The sequence below is a fragment of the Pinus tabuliformis genome, chromosome 7 (assembly GCF_031772625.1).
Source record: "Pinus tabuliformis cultivar Carrire ecotype Pingquan chromosome 7, CPIR1, whole genome shotgun sequence".
Lineage (NCBI taxonomy): Eukaryota > Viridiplantae > Streptophyta > Pinopsida > Pinales > Pinaceae > Pinus > Pinus tabuliformis.
Window position 1 is genome coordinate 1,981,286,094 of NC_142293.1, and position 24,162 is coordinate 1,981,310,255.

The 24,162-nt window shown below is 37.0% G+C and overlaps 1 protein-coding gene and 1 long non-coding RNA gene across 4 annotated transcripts in view; one reads left to right on the plus strand and one right to left on the minus strand.

Moving 5' to 3' along the window:
* Window positions 1-22,148, plus strand: part of LOC149256416 (uncharacterized) — a 160,492-nt gene extending 138,344 nt beyond the window's left edge. For all 3 annotated transcript variants that reach the window (XM_089460742.1, XM_089460743.1, XM_089460744.1), the window contains 5 exons: window positions 1,310-1,706; window positions 1,845-2,196; window positions 20,629-20,787; window positions 20,874-21,374; window positions 21,488-22,148. In XM_089460742.1, the coding sequence (XP_089316868.1) occupies window positions 1,310-1,706; window positions 1,845-2,196; window positions 20,629-20,787; window positions 20,874-21,374; window positions 21,488-21,856 (1,778 nt within the window). In that variant the 3' untranslated portion in view covers window positions 21,857-22,148. The remainder of the gene's footprint in view (window positions 1-1,309; window positions 1,707-1,844; window positions 2,197-20,628; window positions 20,788-20,873; window positions 21,375-21,487) is intronic.
* LOC149256417 (uncharacterized) lies at window positions 4,909-5,525 on the minus strand. The gene is made up of 2 exons (XR_016267273.1): window positions 5,243-5,525; window positions 4,909-5,114 (listed from the first exon to the last, which is right to left on the minus strand). It is a non-coding gene; the product is annotated as an uncharacterized LOC149256417 (long non-coding RNA).
* Window positions 22,149-24,162: the final 2,014 nt, after the last annotated feature.

Here is a 24,162-nt window from a genome sequence, read left to right on the forward strand (position 1 = left end):
TTTCGAACGCCGAACCTTGGCTTCAAGTTAAACGATCTCTGGAATTTTTAAACGTGCAGAGTTTCGAGCACGCGAAGCATAACATTACAGGCAGATATTGATCTTTCTACTGTAAAGTAAAATCCAACCAACACACCATTTTATCACAGCCCTTGATCTGCAGTCAACTGCGCTAGTTGCGGTGTTATGACCCATGACCCGAGCTTTTACGAGCTATTAGACCTATATTTTGACTTATAGATTGGGATTTTAACATATAATTTTTTGCTAATTTTTATTAATTAATTTAAAATTTAAAACGATATATAAAATTTATACAAATTTCAAATATATATATATAATTTTAAGTTTAGTTTTGTCTTAATAAACTTAAAATATAGGTATGTATTTTTTAAATTATATTGCTTTTTATTTATAATTTAGTTTTGACTTATAGATTCGAATTTGAGCATATATTTTTTATTTTAAAATATTTTTTTTTCTAATTTTTATTAATTAATTTAAAATTTAAAATGATATATAAAATTTATACAAATTTAAATATACATATTGATATATAGATATAATTTTAAATTTAGTTTTGTCTTAATAATCTTAAAATATAGGTGTGTGGGCATAAACTAATGATAGTGTTTTATGAATGCAAACTTAAAAAACAACAATTTGTTAATTTAAAGAGATAATTAAAGATGAACTTGAATATATGGTAAAAGCACAAAATGAATGACAATGATTTAGCTTTAATATATATATAAAAATGTATGATTTTGTGTCTATTATTAATTTTATTATATTTTTAATATTATTATATTTTTTGTACTTGCCGTATCCTTGCCGTATCCGGATCCTGGATTTTCAAAAAACTAGCGAATCCGGATCCGGATCCGGATCTGTATCCGAATCCTGGTAACTTAGTATAAAACCTCTTAGGATGAAATTTGTCGCCAAAATCATAGGCTTACCTAGGTTGTTATATAATTAAATGGTCGTACTAGCATCATTTACATTACAACTTGCAGAATTGGGGTTTACAATGATACAACAAAATGCTGGTTGATGATTCTGAATTTTAAATTTTTTTGTACAACTGCCTCCTTGGACTTGTGACAAAATGAGTGCAACAGGTCCAATGGATAAAAATGAGAGATCAGTGGTTGTGGATATTGGTAAATCAATAGCTTGTGTTTTATCATGATGTTATATTTATAAGTACCTTACATTCTTTATAAATATAAAAAGAATTGTATAAAGTAGAACAAGAAGTTTTCCTTTCTACACTTTGTCTGAAAGTTTACCCTTTTGCATGCAGCTGTTGGATCTAACAAGGATTGGAAGCTAAAGTCCATTGACCAAAATTCTCCGCCTGTTTCTGGGGTCATTGGTACATCCACTAATAACATTAAATCTTCTGAAGCTAGCATATCATCTGTACAATCTCCTAGCTCTGCAAAATTGGAAGATCAAGCTGCCAAGTTGCAGGAGAAACTTGAAGAATTGAATGTTAGGGATGATCTACATGTAATCATACCAAATCACCTTCAAGTTCCCGAAGCTGATCGTACAGGGATCAGTTTTGGAAGCTTTGTTGCAGGCTTTGCTACAAATGTCAGTTCAAGCTTTGCTAATGATGAATGTGATAAAAACTACACAGACCTACCAGAAGCATCCCAGGAAGGCGAGGAACCGAAGGAAGAACATCCTTCAAGGTTTCTGTTTCTTTATCAGATTTTTCCAGTGCGTTTGAACTTTGGACTGAAATATGAGCTTGTGAAAACAGACATTATTTAATATTTACAAACTCTTCAGTGACCCCTGATTGTTATCATGGATTTTTCTTTTTGCAGACAATCAAAAGCAGCATCATTTGTTCCAAGTGAGGGTTATTCACATCATCCAAAAGAGTATTATTCACACTGCAGTGAGGTTTATTCACATCACCTGCAGACATCTACAAGTACAATAGAGAACATTTCTAGCAGCACTGATGATGGTCAAATGACTCTCTCTCCAACTACTGGTTCACTGCCTAAACCATTCAAACAAGAGCCAGTTGCTGCATCTGGCTCACAGTTTTCTCTTCTTCAAAATGCAATGAATTATACAAATATGGAGTCAATGACACAATTTATGCAGAATAACCCTTATGAACCAGCAGAGTCACATCAGCAAGATGTTTCTCACTTACCAAACTTTCCGGTATGTTGCAAGTATTTGCTTCTCCATTTGTAAATAGGTGTCTCCATGTGAATTATCCTCCTCCTTGCAATGCAGTTAGAAATGGGTACTTCTTTGACTGTTTATCCTACTTTTCTTTCTTCTTTTAATCTTTTCTCAGATAATGCTTATTAGTGAATTGGGTACTGCAATTTTTTCATGCTGAGTGTTTGCAGAAGATGCTTTTGATCTGTTCTGACTCTGCAACTATTCTTGGGAAGTCTGGCTTGTGATTTTTCATTCTAATTTCTTCCTCAGAGATTGCTTGTTAAACAATGTATACACTCGATAACAAAGATATGGAATCTATAATTTATTATTTTATGATAAATGGAGTCATATAATACAATGAGATACATCTCCTTAATACCTTGTACAGCATACCTTAGGTAGTTGTGCTACCTGATGTGCCTAACTGCTTTATTACATAATAAGCACTTATAGCTAGTACTTGTTTATTAAATTCATTCAATGATAACATCACTTTATTACATTTGAACTTAGTGTAGGAATGCTAATACTCCAGGACCCCCTGGTTAGCACAACCGTCAACAATACTGTTTTGAACTATCTCACCCTGCTTTCATAAAAAATTCAAAGTTTTACAAGAATGATTACAGTGATAATAAACGAAACAACCCTTTTTATTTTTCTGTTGCTGATCTTTCGAGATTCTGGGACCTGTGCCTGTGCTCTGTCAAATTGCCATAACCTCCATTTTGAAGGAAGAATATCTACTTCCACCTAAACAATCATCTTTCCATATCTTTACATTGAAGCAGAAATTCACCTGAGCAATCATTTTGTCATCTCTTCTCACTGAAGAAGGAACACACCTAAGAAAAAAATTTTGCCATCTCTTCTTAAGGAGGCAGGAATAGATTCATTTTGACAAGTATTGAATTCGAGAACCTTGTTGGAAATTTGTGTTGTTGATTAATGAAGATAGTCCTTCTTCATTTTCACTCTTTCCTTTATGGGGTTGAACTTCAACATGTTCATAATTTTTGTCAAATTGATCTTGGATAATTTTTGAATAGTTTTGAAGGATTTTGTGGTGACTAAAACATGTATTTTCCTTCCATACACACACACACACACTGTTTGTGTGTTTGTGTCCACAGGGGGCAGCTCAATTGGCGATCGCCATGTTATGAAGTATTATGTAAAAACCACGAGATTCAAGGTTCAAATCCCCCATGGGTCAAGCCAACAAATACACACACACAGAGTCTTCTATAATAACGAGTTTGAGGTTTACACATGCCAAAACAATATATTGACTCTGCACAAATATATATATTTTTTTTGATACTAAAGGTAAAAGTATGACCTTTCTGCAGAGTCTGTTCTCTTATTTTCGTCTGCTCATGGAATCTGTCAAGCCTACAGATTTTGTTTTGCTAGACAAATAAACTTCTTGCCAAATTTACCATAACTAGAATGGCATCCAGAACTGGGTGAGCGACAGGCTGGGACCAAATTGGAACTTGCCAACTAAAAAATGCACACACACATCAAGGGCACTGTCACATGCATCACTGTTGCAAACGCTGTCATATCATGGTCACATTACTGTTATGGTGTCATATATGTTCACTATTAATAACACCATCAAGAAGATCACTGTCACATATGAATGATATTGTCACATCCCTGTCACTGTCAAATAATGCACTGTTATCAACAATACTCCATATGACAAATGCAAGCTCCAATGTCTGATCAAGGTCACTGTCAAACTTCTAAGTTATGGATGTGAAGATCATTGTCACAATCATCATCATAGTGTCTCTGGCATATACCAGCTGTCATCAAGGTCTTGAAGAATGTCATCATTGCATTTCCATTCATCACAGTATCATTAAAATTATGGTTATACAATAACGTTATTGTTGTGCAATAAGGTCACTGTCATATTACTGCTGTATGACAAGGTCACTATCATTGTCAAGCATTAAGAGAAAGGTGTCTGCAAACAACCAATCACACTGCAAACCTTACTGCTGTTGATCACTGTCGAAACATTACTGTATCTGCAAACAATTACTACTGCAGGTTGTAGAGATCCTTGTTCACGTATGGCATTAATGCACAGAATAGATTATGACAAGGAGAACTGTATTTACCAAACCTCAAGTTCCAGAGCATAAGAAACTCCTTCTATCTTAGGTCTGCAATCCAAATAATATCAACTATGATGCTAATCTTCAAAGGCCTCAAATTACAGTCCACAGGTATGAAGGTCAGCTATAGACAAATAAATGCATGTACAAGAAGTATGCCCAAATGATTTCACGACACAGTCACGTAGATCACTTCCTCAATGCTACGCAAAGTGATATCAATTGCTTCATGTCACTGTAGTAGAGGACTAAATGCGAGCTTTACAAAATCACAGGTCTACAAAACTCTTGACAATAAACCTTTGTTCAACTTCAATGCAGTTTCAAGGTGATCAACCTCTTCTACAAGGGTGTAATGCACTTATTTTGATAGAGAACAGAATAGTAGGTTGAAGTTATTAAACCATTTGTCAAGGGTCATATATATATATATATATATATATATATATATAGATATCAATCACAGGTACTGATCAAAGCTTCAGGACAGCGAGATTACATTATTAAAGAGATCTCTGCGCTATAAGGGTTTCAGATTCAGGGTGCAATTATCAGCACAAATTTGCGCTCAAAACTTCACGGCAAATTTGCACAAAACTGTATCAAACGCCTTACGGTTTTCTCCTTGCCAAGCACAGGACCGTAGCAAAATCTTTGAGCCTAGATCAATGAATGATATGATCAAGCGGCAGAGGATTGGGCAATAAGAATATGAGAATAACCTCACTTCTTCATTCTGATTTTACAAAGAGCCGAGAACGTCTTTAGTTCCACCTGCACATAGCGAAAATCCAATACGATCAAAAGGAACCCTTTACATGGTCGTAGATGCTGATGAGAAAGAGATTACCCGCAAAGATAATTTCAGAGAAAACGAAACCCCCAAAAAAAAAAACTTATACCAAAATCCCATCACAGAATTTGCCTCATCATTGAAGTTTTTCTGCTCAACAGACCCGCAATTGAGTTTACAGATGAAATCGTACAATTTTTATTGTGTGTATGTCATGGAGAGTGATTGCACTTGATTTTATAGAGGCCGAGGAAATATATTTGAAAGGCATGGTCCCTCAAACGTGGCGTTGATTTGGGGTTCGAAACAATATGACATGTGTGACCAAATCGATACAGGGTACATTTATGTTATCAGAAACGAGAAACAGGAAACGAAATGAGAAACGACAGTGGGAAAGAAACATAGTTTGGAGGTTTCGCATTCAAGAAACGGGGAGAGAAAAAAAAAAGGAAAAATGTGAAAACATAAAACAAAGCATACATCATCCGCATTTTCCAATAATGTGGTTCATAGGTAGTTGCTCATAGGCTTTCATTGCTCACATATGCCATTCTCAAATATTCATAGTGAGAAACAAAGCTTGTGTTGCTTACATGGGTCATTCTCAAAAGCCCATGTTTGATCATCTACGCTGACAAATACAATAGTGAAGAAAACTTTGGCATCGAAATCAAGCTTGATTTGGCCTTTCCTTTTCCACTTGATTTGGACCTAGTAAGAGTAGGATTTTTTTGAAGGCCATATCCCTAGAAATTTCTGGATGAGTACATGATCTCACATATCATGTGTATATTCTCCCATATGATTTGAGCGGACCTCAAATTTGGGCTATATTGTAGTATTTGGCAAGCAACTACTAGGCTGTAGTTTCCTTAGTTGGGTAATAGGATGGTGAAGATTGAATTGAGCTCCATTGGGATTCCGGAATTGAACCAAAATTAGAGGGTTGTTTAGCACTACTACTACCATCAAATATCTTGCTATAGGAAGGAGTGTTGCTCCCTCTACTGGAATTTTGCATAGAAAAAGCGGAAGAGTTGAGAAACATAAATGCTACAACTAATGTTTGAAGATAAAACTTAAAAAAAGTTACAACCAAAATTTCAAAACTTTATCATTAATCCATTATAATAGTAATTAATCTTTATAATAATAAAAAATAATATATAATGTAACCATATGCATTTAAATTTATAGTTTTGTATAAAGAAACAATTTTTAAATATTAAATACAATAAAACTATATAGGAAACTCTACACTAAATGCACTTTTAAATAGAATTGAATTGAGCTCCATTGGGATTTGGGAATCGAGCCAAAAGTAGAGGGCTGTTTAGAACTACTACTACTTTCAACTATCTTGCTATAGGAAGGAGTGTTTCTCACTCCCCTGGCATTTTGTATAGAAAAAACGGAAGGGTTGAGAACCATAAATGCTACAACTAATGTTTGAAGACAAAACCTAAAAAACTGTTACCATTAAACTATCAAATCTTTATCGTTAATCCATTATAATAGTAATTAATCTTTATAATAATAAAAATAATATATAATGTAACCCTATGCATTTAAATTTATAGTTTTGTATAAAGAAATATTTTTTAAATATTAAATACAATAAAATTATATAAGAAACTCTACACTAAATACACTTTTAAATAGAACCAACACAAAAATTAAGAAAAAATAATTAAAACATTAAAAAAAACATAACAATAGGCAACACATCGAAATAATATAATTTTAACAAACAAAATCCCTAAATGGACAATGTTGTTAAAGAAATTTTAGGCTAAGTACAACAGACCATTAAACCACCTCTGAAAACTATCCACAAAACCAACCTTCATTTTTTTTAATTCGACTCAACGTCCAATCAGAATGAGACCAACATTACAAACGAACTAGAACAACGTTTCTCGAAAACCAATCTTTGCTTTTTTTTATTAGGCTCAATGCCCAATCGGAATGAGACCAACATTACAAATGAACCAGAACAATATTCCTCAGAAAACCGTTTCAAAAAACCATTCGTTTCTCGATAAACTGGTTTCATGTATTGAAAACGAAAACGATCGTACAAAATGGTGTTTTCCGTACCGTTCTGTTTTCTTTGCGTTTTTTTTTTTTTTCGGAAATGAATGCTCCCCTTCCGTTTCTGGTAACATAGGGGTACATAGTATAAGATATAATAGGCTTGACTTTGTTAAATTTTTAATGACATATTGTGCAAATGAAAGAATACTTGGATGCAGCAAAACAACGGTTTAGTAAATGGGGTATTTGCTTGAGCATGTGTCTCACAAATATTAAAGAGATAAATACTTTTGTTATGGATAAGTTCCACAAATGTACTTGTGAGAAGGAGCTAGGGAGAAAGAAGAAATACTATATTGAAGAGTTTAATCCCACTCGTAATCATCAACAAAAAGCGTACATAGAGGTCAATATTTCTTTGAGAGCCAAAATTCTTTTTGATCAATTAAGGACTAATTCTCATCAACTCCATTGTGAAACAGGGCGCTGGAAAAGGCCAAAAGAAGTGTGGGAGGAAAGAGTATGTATTTTTTGCTTTTCGGGAAAAGTGGAAACAAAAACATTTCATTTTAGAATGCAAGGCCTTCAAAGAGTTGGGCCTCCTTAGCAAATGAAATTCTCGATCTGTGTATCTCAACTCCATTAAGGCCAAACAATAAGGCACTGATCCTCTTATCCATTTGGTGGTAAAATTTCTCTCTTTTCTTCACTTCTCCCAATTCTAGGCCTAACCCCAGAAGGTCTCCTAGGGCATCACACAAAATATTTTGTAGCCATCCAAACACCTTGAAAATTAGTCCACGATTGCACTGGGGTCTTCTCAAGGGGTTCTCCAAATTTGAGCACAATTTGAAGGAGGAATCCTGAGATATTGCAAGCCCTAGCTCAAGGATCATTTCTCTCCCTAAGCTGATTTTGGGTTAGTGTCCTCACTTGGATCATTGCATTCAAATTTCAAAAGAAATTTAGTTCTTTGATCCTATTATCTTCCCTAATTAGGTCAAGCCCCTCTTTGGTCGATCAACTCCATACTCTTGACCTAGTGTGGGTCCACCTGGGTTCTCTGTGGTCACTCAACTTTATAACTCAAATTCCACAAGGACTATATAGAATCCATTTCTCCATAAGGATCCTTAAGTCTAGGTAACCCCTTGTGTTATATACCTAGGGGGGGATAATATGGGGTACAAAGGGAGGTACCCAAGGGAATAATGTAATAATGGGATGGGCGATAGTAATAAATAAGGTGGTTAACCCATATCATGTAAGGGACCACAAGTAGTTAGTAATAATGTAATGGGCCCAGGTATTAGTTCGATGGTATGAGAGAACCATGGTAATGACCCATGGTATTGTATGTATGAGGCCTATATAGAGGCTAGAGACTCCACATGGAGAGATGTCAAGGAATGTTGTATGAACATGCATATGGCTTGTGGAGTGTTCTCCTTCCTTAAGGAGTGAATTTATGGTGTTGCCCTACCTTAAGGGTTTGATCAATAAAGAAGCATTTCTATCTATATTCAGATCTTGTTATTTTTGGTGATTATTTCTTGGGTTTATTTCTATTATCATATATTTCTGGGTTAGATCTATAACAAGTGGTATCAGAGCACTTTCTTGGGCAAAAGTGGAGAATTTTTCTTTTGTCTTGCAGGATTTCTGGGGTGGCGAGTTTGCAGATCAGATCTGTACATTTTGAGGCAAAATCTACAAAATCTAATTGCAGATTTGGTTTCTTTGCGAAAAAATACCCAATTTCAAAAAAAATAAATTCGGCCGAATCGGAGTCCGGATGAAGGAGATATTGCTGATCTAAAAATCAGTGGTGTTGCAGACATTTTTTCGGGGCAGCGAGTTTGCAGCGCAGATCTGTACATTTTGGGGCAAAATCTGCAAAATCTAATTGTAGATCTGAATTCTTTGTGAAAAAATACCCGATTTCAAAAAAAAATCAGTCGAATCGGAGTCCGGATGAGGGAGATATCGCTGATTTAAAATCAGCGTTTTTTTTTAGAAATTTTGGTGACGGCGGGAGAGTTGCAGCGCAGATCTGAAATTCCAGTGCCTGGCTCAAGATTTCTATCACATGGGCAGATGCAGAATGGTTGTTCCATTTCTGAAAATAGGTCATAATAGAGATTCTGAGCAATATTGACGGAATTGTGGCCATTTCAAATTTTCGCCAAGTAAGTGAATTTTTTTCAAACCCTCTTCATGGAAAATTTTACAGGAAAAGATGATAGCCCTACTATTGAAAAATTCATACAAAAACTAAAGAGCATATATGAGGTATTTTAGAAGTCTATAGTACTAATTGGTTTGAAAGAAGAGACCGCCATATGGTGGAACTCACTTGGCATCAAAGACTTGTCCAAATTTTCGAATGAAGAATTAGAAAAACTCCTTATGGACAAATGGTCTCAGTCTAGAAAACAAGATAAGGGGAAACATGTGGGGTTATTTCCTACTGGTATATCCTTATTATAGGTTCATAGATTGATTCAAAAGGAGAAGATCATTGTTTCTATAAATCCAGTTGCAAGCATAATGTTATCAATGTTAATTTGGCAAAAAAATTGCAAGTTCCAGTGAAACACATTGAAAACACATAGGTGGATGATGAGGATGTTCAAGTGTATAAGGATTTGAAGATTTCTATGGATAAGTATGTGTTGCATGGTGATTTTTATACTTTAGAGATGGATAATATGGATGTTGTTTTGGGATATCCTTGGATGGAATCTGTGGGTACTATCAATATTAATGTGCAAAAGAAATTCCTGAAGCTCTGGTATAAAAAGAATAAAATTACATTATAGGATATTTTCATCAATAAATAGGTAGAGTACATGGAGGCTGGAGCAGAAGATGTTCCAGGGACTGACATATTAGATGATGAGCCAGAGATGATTGACAATCAAACACAAACAGAGGCTGAAGCAGAAAATGTTACAGGTACTGATACATCAGATGAGGGCTCAGTGGTTGAAGTAATATTGGAAGATAAGACACCACAGCAAGCAGCCCAACATGCACCAAATAACAATCAGGCTCTAGTAAAAGGTGAATTAAAAAAAAAGACACCGTGGGTTAAAACTTCAACATATCATCACCCACATCACCCCGTAAGACAACAACCAACAAGATGGCAACCAATTAGCCACAAGGACAACAACCCCTGCATGACAGATAGAGCGGAGTGAAGATCCACCTACTACACATCAACACAGAAGAGCTGCCACGGTCAACTTCCATCTCAAGCGAGCGAGGCACCAATGGGATCGAGGATTCTCCTTTCTCTTGGATGGCTAGATGCACGTGCATGGTACCTGTGGACTACTTTTTTGAGTAAATCTTATTATTTATGTTCTTCCCATGTTTCGGGGACGAAACATGCTAAGGGGGTGGAATGTTATATACCTAGGGGGGATAATATGGGGTACAAAGGGAGGTACCCAAGGGAATAATGTAATAATGGGATGAGCCATAGTAATAAATAAGGTGGTTAACCCGTATCATGTAAGGGACCACAAATAGTTAGTAATAATGTAATGGGCCCATGGTATTGGTTCGATGGTATGAGAGAACCACGGTAATGACCCATGGTATTGTATGTATGAGGCCTATATAGAGGCTAGAGACTCCACATGGAGAGCTGTCTAGGAATGTTGTATGAATAGGCATATGGCTTGTGGAGTGTTCTCTTTCCTTAAGGAGTGAATCTATGGTGTTGCCCTATCTTAAGGGTTTGATCAATAAAGAAGCATTTCTATCTACATTCAGATCTTGTTTTTTTTGGTGATTATTTCTTGGGTTTATTTCTATTATCATATATTTTTGGGTTAGATCTATAACACCTTGTCAAGGCATATCCTCGAACCCTAGGCCAAGGTATTCTCATAGCCCTTCTTAAAGAGCCCATCACCTTGCTTCTCAACCAAGTAAGCTATTTAATTGATTCTCTCTTGTGAATAGGCTTTAGGAATCACTCCTTATCCGATCATTGATCCATTCATCATTGTGATTCCTCTTATATGGGGTCTCCTCCCATCGGTGAAAGTCCGTAAAGAATAGGGAGCCTTTGCTGAGGTGACATTGGGTTATCGCTTCATTGTTGCCCCTTGATCTAGTAGTTGCTCTATAGGATCCCTTCTTAGGACCCTTGCTAGTTTGAGCGGTAACATTTTGGCACTGTTGTCGGGGACACGAGACGTGTGTTTTTCCACATACGATATATTGACATATCATTATTGGTGACTCCATTGGAAGAACGAAGCCCTAGTTCTTCATTGAACTTCAAATTTAATGCTTGTAGGGTGAAGCAAACATCTATCTAGGCATTTTAATTCATCTTGGTGACTCCATTTTAATCCTAATGTGCAAAATCATGAAAAATGGACAATTTTCAAAAAGAGATTAATCTTGGTTCTACATTTGCAAAAATCAATGATCAATACTTTCAAGAACTGCAAAAGAATGTGGACAAATATGCTGAGTTTTATGAAGATTTATTGGAGAACATGGATAAAGAATTCATGCTCAGGTTTCATGGGACAACACAAAAGCAACTCTACATAATAATGTGTGCCTATGAGAAAGATCCTAATCGTCTCTTTGAATTTGCTAGCCGAACTTGTGTTTTTAACATTTTGACTGACCTTATCAATGAAAAATATTACAATCAATCACAAAGCCCCATAGAATGTAATCAGTTGGGTGATCATGGTGACCTTGAAGAAAATTCAAGTGTGAAGGATCATCATGAAAGTGAGGAATATATGGATGAATGGGATCAATCTAAAGAAGATTGTAATGGAGACCTTAAGGATGCAAATTTAAGGATTGAGAATGTCCATGACATGAGTGAAAGCCCTATTGAAGTCCATGAGGATGAACATGATGAAGTAGGGACCTTCATTCAGGAAAGAGGGTTTGAAGATATGGATATTGTAGCTCCCTCTAAAGATGACATTTCTAATTTCTTGTGCATTAATGAGGGAAGATGGGATATGGGCAACCATCATTTTGACAGTGACCCTATTTATGATACTGACATGGAAAATGAGGTTGAAATTGACTCTCCTTTTCTCCAGGACATTACTCATAATGATATGACTACTCACACCATTGAAAGGGAGGGTCATTGTTTTCCCATGCATGAAGAAGGTTTATTGGAAATAGCGGACCCCATTTATGGTATCGATGATGAAACTGACAAAGGCTTTGCTTTCCCATGCCTTCTTTAGGGTTCTGTGGCATAGCTACATTATCGACGAACCCTCACCTTGGCCATTATCACACTGTCACAACTATTGATGATCCCTTTCCCTTTCCTACTCATGATGCTGAGGAGAAGCTATCCATTAGATGTACCATTCCTCCCCCCTTGTACCTTCAGGATTGTGAATATGATCGTCATGAGCAACCTGCCTCTTGTGTCATCCCATGTCATAAATCTCTCTTTCCTCCCAATCACGACCTTATGGTGGCCATGAAGCATGATATTAATGATAAGGACGATGATGGGGATGATATGCCCGAGGTTTCCATCCATGAGAAGTTTATGAATTTGATTGTTAATATCTCTATCTTTTGGTTGGAAGAAAGGATCATGTGTAATAGATTACATCCCTTTACTCTCTCTTCCCCCATGATACACCATGAGTGGTTACTTCATTTTCCCGCTTCCCGACTTGACCTTCCATGTTGTCATTTCTGTCCTTGCCTATGGATCTATTGCATGACTAAGCAAAAAGGAAGTTGTTTCATATTCACTGGATGATATGTTGGTTGCATTGGGTTTATGATTTTCTTTGCTTTGATTTCAATTTTTGAAGCATTCTACTTTTGTTTTAAGCAAAACACAATTTCATTTCTTAAAGAGCAAATACTTGGAAGGCGCTGGTTGTTTATGTATTTCATGCTTATCTTATGATGGTTATTGCTCATCTCAGTTTTTGCTTATAAATCTTAAAGAAATAATCTATTTAACTGTAACAATTCTCCTAGAAACTCATATCTCTTTTTAACTTAACTTTTCATTAGGGACTACCCCCCTTAGCTAACCTAGGAGATAGCTTAAACAGAGAGAGTTAGGATTAGTTTGACAACCCCTTCTATGAGTTCCCGCCACCAACCACACCTTGTGGGGTTGAAGGCTTTTCTCATTGACTTGTAGGTAGGTGTAGGTGGCAGGGTCAACAGGGTCCACATAAGGTTAGCCTCCCCCCTCCCCTTGTCCACACCGTGGGTCAGGCCCGGAACAACGCCTCGGAAGTTGATGCAGCTAAAAAGAAAAGAAAAAGCATAATTTGGCCCTAGATGAGCCCCCTCCATCATTAAGGAACCCATGATTGTCCAAACCCTTAGTGGGCGATGAATTGCCCCACCTTAAGGAGGTATCCACTGCTATATATTACACATCATGCTCTCATCCCTTGGGAGCCTCGAGCAGTTATGAAGAAAAATCGAAGGCAAAAGGCATATAGAGAAGGGTGGAAAAACAAAAGCCTGGGTGACTCATGTACCATGATTTTCTCCCTCCTACACTCATACCCAGGTGTGGGCTTCCTTTATTATAATTACCCTTGCACCATGACATGTGGTTTGGATGATTCCCTTGATACCCACTCCATTCCATTACTATATCATTTGCCACCTACCACTTGAGGGATGTACCATGGACATGTCACGCCCTTTAAAGGTTGAAACCACCTAATTGGGTCTTTGATTAACCCCTATTGAGCTTGGAGACACTTGTACATGCCAAAGCCCACTATGGAAGGGCATGCCACCATGAAGTACCCCATTGATTCCATGACTTGTAAGCTCTTTTACTTGATTATTCTAATGATTTGTTGTGTTGGAGGGCAAGGGGACGCATTAGATCTTCTGCAGGCTTGCAAGTGGGTCTCCATTTGGGGCTTGGTATCCCCATACAGGTTCCTAGCCCTTTAGAGGGCCACAATAGCACTTGTAGGGTGAGCGTTGAGAGCCATGGGCCTCCACAATAGCAAAGAGTATTTCATGGATCCCCAACACCACTCATTGATTGCTCGTGTTCCACCTTTTGGATGACGATGATGCACCTGGTTCACAATGCCCAACCAACTCCACAACTTCGTCATGCACGTGACAAATGATCCAGGGTCCAAATGAGCACCACAGAGGGCTTATGGTATCATCCTAGCCCTTACAGATGGTTTATAGGCATTTAAAATCCACTTGGAGACCCATGAGGATGTCCTTGTGCCCCTCACAGCCACTTGGGGGCACCATAAGGATTTTGGTTGGAAACAAGGGGTCAACCCCTTGTCCACTATGTTTGAGGTCCATTTTTAGATCATGGCAGATTGGACTTCATTAGGCCTCCTCAAAGGACCAACGACTCACTTTATTGATCATTCGACCCTCTTGAGAGGCTTATTATTATGTTGTTGAACTATCTTGGTGGGCTTGTCACCAAGAAATGTTGTTATTGCACATTATTTTATTATTTGGGGCTCAAATATGTCTAATTAGCTAAATCGAACTCATTAGTGATTGTATAAATAGAAGTGAGGTGATTCATTCTAATCATGATCACTTGGATTGGATTAGTATCTCTTGAGATATTTTTACACTTTTTGCTGGGTAAATGTTTTGAGCTTTCTTGATGCAGTATGATGTTTGGATTTTTCCTATTGTCTTTGGGGCTTCTTTCTAATGCAAAGTTAATGAATGGATATACTCTGTTTTTGATGTAAGTCGAATTTTGATGCTATTCTTGTTATTTTATTGATTTACTGCATGTTATGATTATCATTATTCTTGTATGGGTCAAAGAAAATGCAAAATTCTTTTGGGAAACTTGAATAAGTGATTAATGCATGCATTGTACTTGAAGAGGGTGGGTGAATGTTCCTAGAGGCAACTCTTAAGTTGAAAGACCTCGAAACTTCATCTCTTTGACAAATTTGAAGTATAAATCCCTAATGACCTAGTTGATACCCTTTGAGAGGCTAGAAAATATCAATTAGGCCTCCTCAGCACACAAAATTCTCGATCTATGTGTATCTTGACTCCATTAAGCCCAAGCAATAAGGCATTGATCCTTGTATCCCTTTGGTGGTCAAATTTCCCTCTCTTTTCTTCACTTCTCCCAATTATAGGCCTCACCCCTGAAGGTCTCCTAGGGCATCACACCAAATCTTTTGTAGCCATCCAAACACCTTGAAAATTGGTCCACAACTGCATTGGAGTCTTCTCAAGGGGTCCTCGAAATTTGAACCGATAGTGGAATCCCGAGATATCGCAAGCGCTAGCTGGAGGATCGTTTCTCTCCCTAGGCTGATTTTGTGTCAGTGTCCTCACTTGGATCATTGCATTCAAATTTCGAAAGAAAATTAGTTCTTTGATCATATTCTCTTTCCTAACTAAGTGAAGTCCCTCTTTGGTCGATAAACTCCATTCCCTTGACCTAGTTTGGGTCCACCTGGGTTCTCTGTGGTCCCACAACTTTATAACTCAAATTCCACAAGGACTACATAGAATCCATTTCTCCATACAAATCCTTAAGTCTAGGGAGCCCCTTATCGAGGCATATCCTCTAACCCTAGGCCAAGGTATTCTCATAACTCTTCTTAGAGAGCCCATCACCTTGCTTCTCAACCAAGTAAGCTATTTAATTGAGTCTCTCTTGTGAATAGGCTTTAGGAATCACTCCTTATCCGATCATTGATCCATTTGTCATTGTGATATCTCTTATACCGGGTCTCCTCTCATTGGTGAAAGTCTGTAAAGAGTAGGGAGCCTTAGCTGAGTTGACATTGGGATATCGCTCCATTATTTCTCCTTGACGTAGTAGTTTCTCTATAGAATCCCCACCTAGGACCCTTGCTAGTTTGAGCAGTAACAAGGACTTCCACAATTTTGCAATTTTGGGAATAAACACAATTTTGGTGCTGAACTTGGGAAAAGTGGGTATAAAGGAGAAATAATTAGATAAAGTGCTAAGGAGGCTTCCCAAACATTAGAAGGAAAAGGGGAAATTCATGGGTAGTGGAAAGTGGGGGCCACTCTAAAGGAATACACACCCCTTTGAGAAATTCGACTTGGGGAGAGGGGGAGTTCGATGGGTGGAGCCCATAAGGAGCAAGAGGGCAACCAACTATAAATTGTGAAAATTTCATCTATTGCAACAACTAGAAATTATTCTTCTAACTGTAAATTTAATTGTGCAGTTTATTTGCCACGATAACAATGAATAAAATCACAACTGCAAATTTCACCATAAAAATACTGTTGAAAAATAGAAAGCTAAAAACTGAGAAATACAAGTGTTGTCGCCCAAATGTACAAACACCATGACAACAGTTCAGGGCGGGGGTTGTCACTTTGATCCCTGTCCACTCCCTTCTAGTTGTCTCCAAATAACAGGCTTTGGGGGTAGTCCCTATGGAATGAGGTGAAGGAAACAAATTGGAAACCAACCTATTTGGGAGATATAGATGAGTGGCCTAGTTACTTGGTTAAATTTAGCAAGATTAATGATTAGATTAGATTTCAAGTATGAGACCAGTGCTTTAATGGAGTCACAATTCTTGCTTATGATAAATTAAAAAAATCAAGTGACCGAATGGACACTCACTACTTGAATGATTAACTAACCTATATGATATGTAAGTCTTAGGATTTATGTGAGATGTTAGGTCCCTATACTACTAGTGTAACCCCTTATTGTTATTAGTACAACCCCCTTATTATATTATTGTGCCTATGTAGTCCCCATATTGTTATTATTGTGCCCCATAGAAGCCCACTATTTTTATTATTGTGCCCTTATATCATTATTGCTATGTCGGCTCTGATTATATTATGACCCTTTAGACTTCTATATATAGAAATGAGGTCTTGTCATTTGTATCATCCAAGAATTGTTCATTTGTGTAATGTAAAGGAGGTTGCCCCCTCGAAGAGGCTTATTTGTAAGGCATTGATCTATCTTTTCTATCTTTTTGTTAACTGGTTTCATAACATTTGGTATCAGAGCTTTGGATTCTAGGGTTTCGCTGCTCCAAACAAGTCATTGTGGCATTTCGCTATAACTTTTTTCTACGACGTTTCAAAAGCTAAAAAAAAACCTTTTTGAGCCGAAATCGTTCTGAACTTAGGGTCCGAATTTCAAAGCTTGTCTCGCTATATTTTTAGAGATATGATTTGAGGACGTTAGGGTTTTTGTAGACTCCCGAATTATATTCCAAACAAGTGACCTGGGGAAAATCGTCATAAATTTTGTTCTGAGCATCAGATTGAAATTTAGTACGAAGTTTCAGAAAGAGGATGGCTTGTAGTTTTCTGTAAATCAGTTTTAGGCACTAAGGTCGAAATAGTGACACGTGGCACTTCGTACAAGTTCACTCTACTGAACTAGTCTATAATCAGGTCATCGTGGGAGATCTGGCATAACGCTTCCCTGGAGAATCCAATCTTGATCCGACTTGCGGGGTTAGGAAGAGGACTCAAAGGGCTACTGCAGGATGCGATTTCAGATATTCAAGATCCGCAGTTACAGAGATACAACAGATTTAATATCGAGTTCTTACAAAGTGAAAAAGAGGGTGTGTAGTTTTTTAAAATTTTTGCATAAGATTGGTTTGAAAAATTAGTTTAAAGGAATTCAAAGGAAATAGTGAAGAATTATTAGCATTAATTGATACCCTAAAGAAAGAAATTGGAAACACTTAGTAAGCAACCTGAAAGCTCTAGCATGACTCGTGAAGAAGAGGAAGAAATGCAACATGATATATCAAAATTACAAGACCAAGTACAACAAATTTCACTCTCACAAAAGGTAACTGAAGCCAAGATGAATGGCGTGGAAGCTAATATGAATGGCGTGCAAGTTAAGATGGATGGTGTGGAAGCTTAAGATGGATGGCATGGAAGCTAAGATGGATGGCATGGACGCTAAGATGGAAGAATTGAAGATAAATTTGAATAAGTTGCTACAAGAAATGGTTACTAATGGTGAAAGGGTAGTAAAGGAAACTCATGATGAGAACAAAAGAAATGTTAATCATGATTTCATAGACTCTAATGTTGGATTGAAGACCCACCATGTTCCAAAAATTGATTTGAGGAAGTTTGATGGCAAGGATCCTGGAACATGGATACTACAGATGGAGCAATTTTTCAATCTCCATAATGTGCAAAACACACAAAATGTACGTATTGCAACTTTATATTTGGAACCAAATCAGTTTGTATGGTATCGATGGTTTGCTCTCATAAACAAAATGTCAGTTGGACAATTTTTACGGAAGAAATGATAGCACATTATGAGGATACAAAAAGCAACACCTTTTTTAGCCAATTGATAAATCTCAAACAAAAGGGTTCAATGATGGAGCACATTGAGGACTTCCAAAAATTGAACATAAGGTTAAAAAGATATTCCAGAGGAGCATAGAATTGATGTGTTCATAGGGACTTTAAAGGATAATATCCAACATGAGGTTCACCTTTGGGAACCTGATTCATTGGAGAAGGCATTCAGGTTAGCAAGAAAAATGGAAAGAAAAATTATGGCAACTAGGGAGCCTAGCACTCGCAACTATAAAGATAGAAGTGTTGTATATTTTAAAATTTTAACATATAATATGTAATATAGTTTTATATTAGATAGGTTGAAATTAATTATTTTGATTATTTATAAAGAGTATCAACTAAATTATATAATTTTAAAATAATTTTATTTAAGTAATAGAAATGAATAATATTTAGGTATTCTTAATTTATTATTTTATGTTCAATTTTATTTTAAAGATTATACATATATATCTATATATATGCTCAAACTTAATGGCAAACCTCATTCAAACCTTATTAAAAGATTCTAATTTGAATCGAATTTAATTGTTGTTGAACTCGAATTCAAACCTGAACCATGTGACATTGGATACAGTAGAGCTCTCGTGTTATAATATGGATACTCTCTCTAACACCCTTTCCTCTTGGTGAGATTATATAGGTTCATTCTATCCTATGGGAGAATGTATCTAGACACGTAGGGGCTTGAGAAGCTAGGAACTTCTACAATAATAGACACTTAGCCAACTCATACACAAAGTGGGTCAAGTTGATCTCCTTGGAAATGATAAACTTTAGAAACCTTTTTCACAATTATGAGTTTCTTCTCAGTTGGCTCAATTATGAAATAATTATTATCTCGTAGTTGTAAAATCTTGACAAAATAATTATGAGAAATAACTCAATCGTGTAGTTCCACCCTTTTTAACATGGAATAAATCTCACATAAATAAAAGAAAAGGTGAAAAATGATGCATTCTAGCCAACAACTGAGGTAAGTTGAACCTGGGTTTCTCTCACTATAATGGAGTGACAAATAGGGTTATAACACCAAAGTTTAGCATCCACCATCCAAACTGAGCTATCCATATGTCCATGAAACATCACTGAGGTATTAGTGCCAGGTGAAACACTTTTGGAGTTACCCCAAAAGCTAACAGAAGCATGTCTAATATTTTTAGGTCTTCTCTGTATGTTCATTCATTCTGCTCTATTTACTTACGTGTATTTGGGTATCTCGATTAACTGTTGCAATGGATACATTAGGGCTTCTGAAAGTCTGTATGTATGATATTTTTGCATCTTCTGCTGTGTATCTGATAGTTGTTTCATCCCCTCATAAAATTCTTTTAAACTCATTGAGTTATGAACACGAATGTGCTGGAGGGATTGGTATGGCTATATGGGCTAGGGTGTTCTTGTGAAATATTAGTTCTGTATCTGTGCTGCCAGTTGGTGCTTCAAAATGTCTGCACCGAGTTGTATGACTGTTGTTGAGGTTTCTGCAGGTTGCATGTTAGCTTGAGTTAAATTCTCTTCTTTTGGGTTATCTGCTGCTGTGTTGCATGTTTGTGAACATGGTTTGTGTTGGCTTCTTCCTGACGTTTTTTTCCTCTGAATAACAAAACGTTTTTAAAGTTTACAACTTTAAGCGCTGGAAATATTTTAACGTTAAAAATATTCTGCCCAATTTTTTTTGCAACTTTATAATATCACTTGTTAAAGATTGATAATAAACAACTTGCTTTTTGAGTTTTTCTCTCTCCTCCTGAGATTGTTCATGATTTCCAAGAAAATTAGAAACCATTTTTCAAAGGTGCAAGGACTCTTAATAACTCTGATACCAAGTGAAATAATGAATACGCATGAGCAATGAGATACATATCCTTATCCAGCATACCTCAGGTAGTTGTGCTAACTAATTGACTAACTACTTTCTTACATGATGCGCACGTTTATCTAATGCTTCTTTATTGAAGTCATTTAATAATAATACCGCTTTATTATATTTGAACTTGGTTTTGAGTGTTAACACTTGTGCATTGTTTTCCTTTCTTTAGCTCTTTGTTTCAACCTTTTTTTAATAAATTTTGATTGATGCAGCAAGCACATGATCCCTCGTCTAGCTTTTACACTCGATTTTTAATACCTGGCTTGGAAGGAGATACTCGCTTTTCTCCACTAGTCAGTTCTACATCTGGAAGCAATTACAATGGAAATCATCCATTATTATGGGGACAAAGTGGAGTGTCATCACAGGAGGTGATTGATGATCTGCCACCCTTACTTTTAAGTTTATTAATAGCTCTTTCTTGCATGTAGATACTGATAAAGATAAGATGTTCCAGGCTGGAAATTCTGTGGTACCATCAACTACAGATCCTGCCCATGTAATGCAAAAATCTGGAACAATACAGGCTAGAATTCCTCCACAGCAACAGCCAATGGCGGTGTTTCCCCAATCTGTCGGTGTGAATACTTGTCAGTTTCCTTCCAATTACCTCCCTTATCATCAGTATCTCTCTGCACTATATGCTCCAGGAACAGTTCATGGCTTCACAGACAATCCTGGATATTCTCCACGTCAGAGTGGGAGCAATTATAATCTGGCTGCCGGTAGCTCATATCCTCTATCTGCTGAAGCTGTAAAATACTCTCTCTCTCAGCATAAGCCAGACACTGTCAGTGGGAACACTCTTCATGGGGCTTTTCCCATGGGATATAGTAGCTATAGCACTCCTGCAGGATATGCTGCGAGTCCTGCAGCAACTGGAGGGAGTGGATCTAGTTTTGATGACATTGCTGGACCTCAGTTTAAGGAAACTAATCTATACCTTCCAAGTCAGCAGGTAATTTTCATTAGGCATATATGTAGATGGCTCACTCTACATCTACATGTGATTGTTAATTCATGATCTATTTTTACCGTGCTTCCTTGCTTGTCATTTCTTTTGGTATACAGGCTGAAGGCTCTAGACTCTGGATACAGTCACCTGCCCGAGACCTTTCTGGCATGCAAACAAGCTCATGCTACATGTCAGCTCAAGCACAACATTCAGCGTATGCAGCAACACAGTCTACACATGCAGCTTTTGCACCCAGACAGTCTGGGCATGCAGTATATACACCCACACAGTCTGGCCATGCAGTATATGCACCCACACAGTCTGGCCATTCAACATATGCTAGATATCATTCAATGCAGCCTGAGTTGGCTCCAAATCTGGATAATTTGCTTCACCTATCACAGGCTTTAGGAGGAGCTAGTGGTCAGATAAGAGCATACAAGGAAGTAAATCATGGTCAACTAAACTGGACTAACAATTTCTGACACATTGAAGCTAACCCACGTGCTCGATTTGACAGAGCTAGGTGCTGTAAATGGGGAAGATATTGAATTCAATGATGACGGCTCTGACATAGGGCCGTTAGAAGTGTATATAATAAGTTACAGGTTGATACCTAGATAGTGAAAGAGAGCCAGTTTAATGGTTTGGATTTTAAATATTCAAAGTCGGAGTCGGACTTCCTTGGCAGCAAGTGAATACCCAATCATGGCTCTCATGTCGCACCATTGTTTTATATCTGATGCCATATTAATTGAGGTGTGTGTTGGTTGTGCATTTGTATTATGGTTAGTGAAGGTTCATGTTTTTCTCCTTGTTAAGCATGAATTTAAGGTATAATGTATAAGCAGGTCTTGGCCTGGCAATAAATTGCTAACACAGACAAGCTAACCACATAGCTGTATTAGCAACACTAGCCTGTTGCTTGAATTTCGTAAGGTCACTTTAGTCAGCTACTAATTTTTTTGGAAAGCACCCATCAAAAGGCATTTGACCCTTTATATTTATTGTTGTATTTCAGAGTTGTTTTTCTCATGGTTTTCCAAGTTATAGGATGGTGCAGTCTTTCGATGTTTGAAATTTCAGTTAGCTTTCTTCAATTGAGCACAGCCTAGTGATTTCTTTGTCCGTGATATTGCCTGTGTTTAATGTACATTCTAGATCGTAGATTGAGAATGGATGAGTTTGTCTGGGACTTGTACATGATAGATAATGCAAAGAATCTATCAATCTTGATTCTACCTCTGTTGAAGCATCAAGCTCTTGCATGCATCAATTGACACCACCTGTTGTTTTAATTGTGAAGGCAAGACACCATTCTAGAAAGGTGGGAGTCTTGTAGTCAGTCTGGGCCTCTTTGAATATAGGTGTGTGTGTGTGTGAATGAGAGAGAGAGGGCCATTGCACCTGTGCTGATGTTAAAAGATGATGGAAAATTTTCACTGCTGCTGCTTAAAATAAAAACATGAAGATATGATGCAGTCGGCAGCATTGTATCTATTTAGACTGCAGTGATTTTTGTATATCAAAGTTCATCAATTAATAATATAATATGAATTTTGTATGTTGACATGAAATTTGGCACAATGACGGGGAAAAAGTCTGGCAGACTGTAAGACATCAAGAAGGATAAAACACCTGGAATATATGCCTTTGTTGGAAACTAGATCACTACTGAGAAGGGGGTGAATCAATAATGAGAGCACATATAAACTTTTTCTCCAAATTATTAATCTTTAACCATGCACAAACTGAAACACAAAACCATAGATCAGAGTATCAAAATAAACATGCAACCATAAAATCAATCAACACAATGAACACAAGTATTTCTAGTGGAAAACCCTTCCCTGGGCAAAAAACCACCCTTCTGCTGTTGCGCTGCTTAATTCTTTTATGTCAAACAATGCTATACATAGAGATATACATGGCTACTATCAAATGGACACTGTTTCTCATGCAGATCTACAGACTACCATTCACTGAAGGCCACCACGATCAATGATCCTCGTCCAATTACTCCTGAACTAGCAATTGACTCTACAGACTCCAATTTGTTGGAAGCTACCACGATCAATGAGCCTCGCCTAGTTTCTGCCGAACTATCAAACTACCATTGGATTGAGAAATCTGCTCATTTATATTGAACCCCCCCGAGTCACCCAACTCTTCTCCTCTATGTGGTTTTCGTTTCAAAATATTTCATACTGGAACCGAGCACTGCTCAACATGAGCACTACAACAACATAACATCAAAGCACAAATAAAAATCCAAAACTCCAAACTCCAATTACTCCACAGGAAGCAATACAATCACCAATCACTATAAACCACACTTCATCTTCTTACTCACAACTCAAATATGATGGCTGAAGAATACTTCAACAAACTATTTCAAAATTATTGCAATATAATCCTCACAGATTGCAGACTCTTCTTCACACACACACTCACTCAACACATCACTCATCTAACCAAACTATCACTGAGTTTCCTCCAATATATGGATGAACTCAAGTGCTCAACTCAATAACTACAAAGAACTACTGGGCTTCACAACTTTTGTTCATATGCTTGATTTGATCCAAATTCAGTTCATTGACTCAATCAAGCATTAACTCTACTAGCCTTTTTGATATTTTCAACTTTAATCAGCTTCTGGAGGTCCCATGAGCTTTTTCGACCATAAATCGAAAAGTTCTAATCAAGAATGTCGCCACAACATAAAAATTAGCTAAACGACACGAGGAATGTGGAGTAAAACTCGTTATATGGCTTGGTCACACGCACA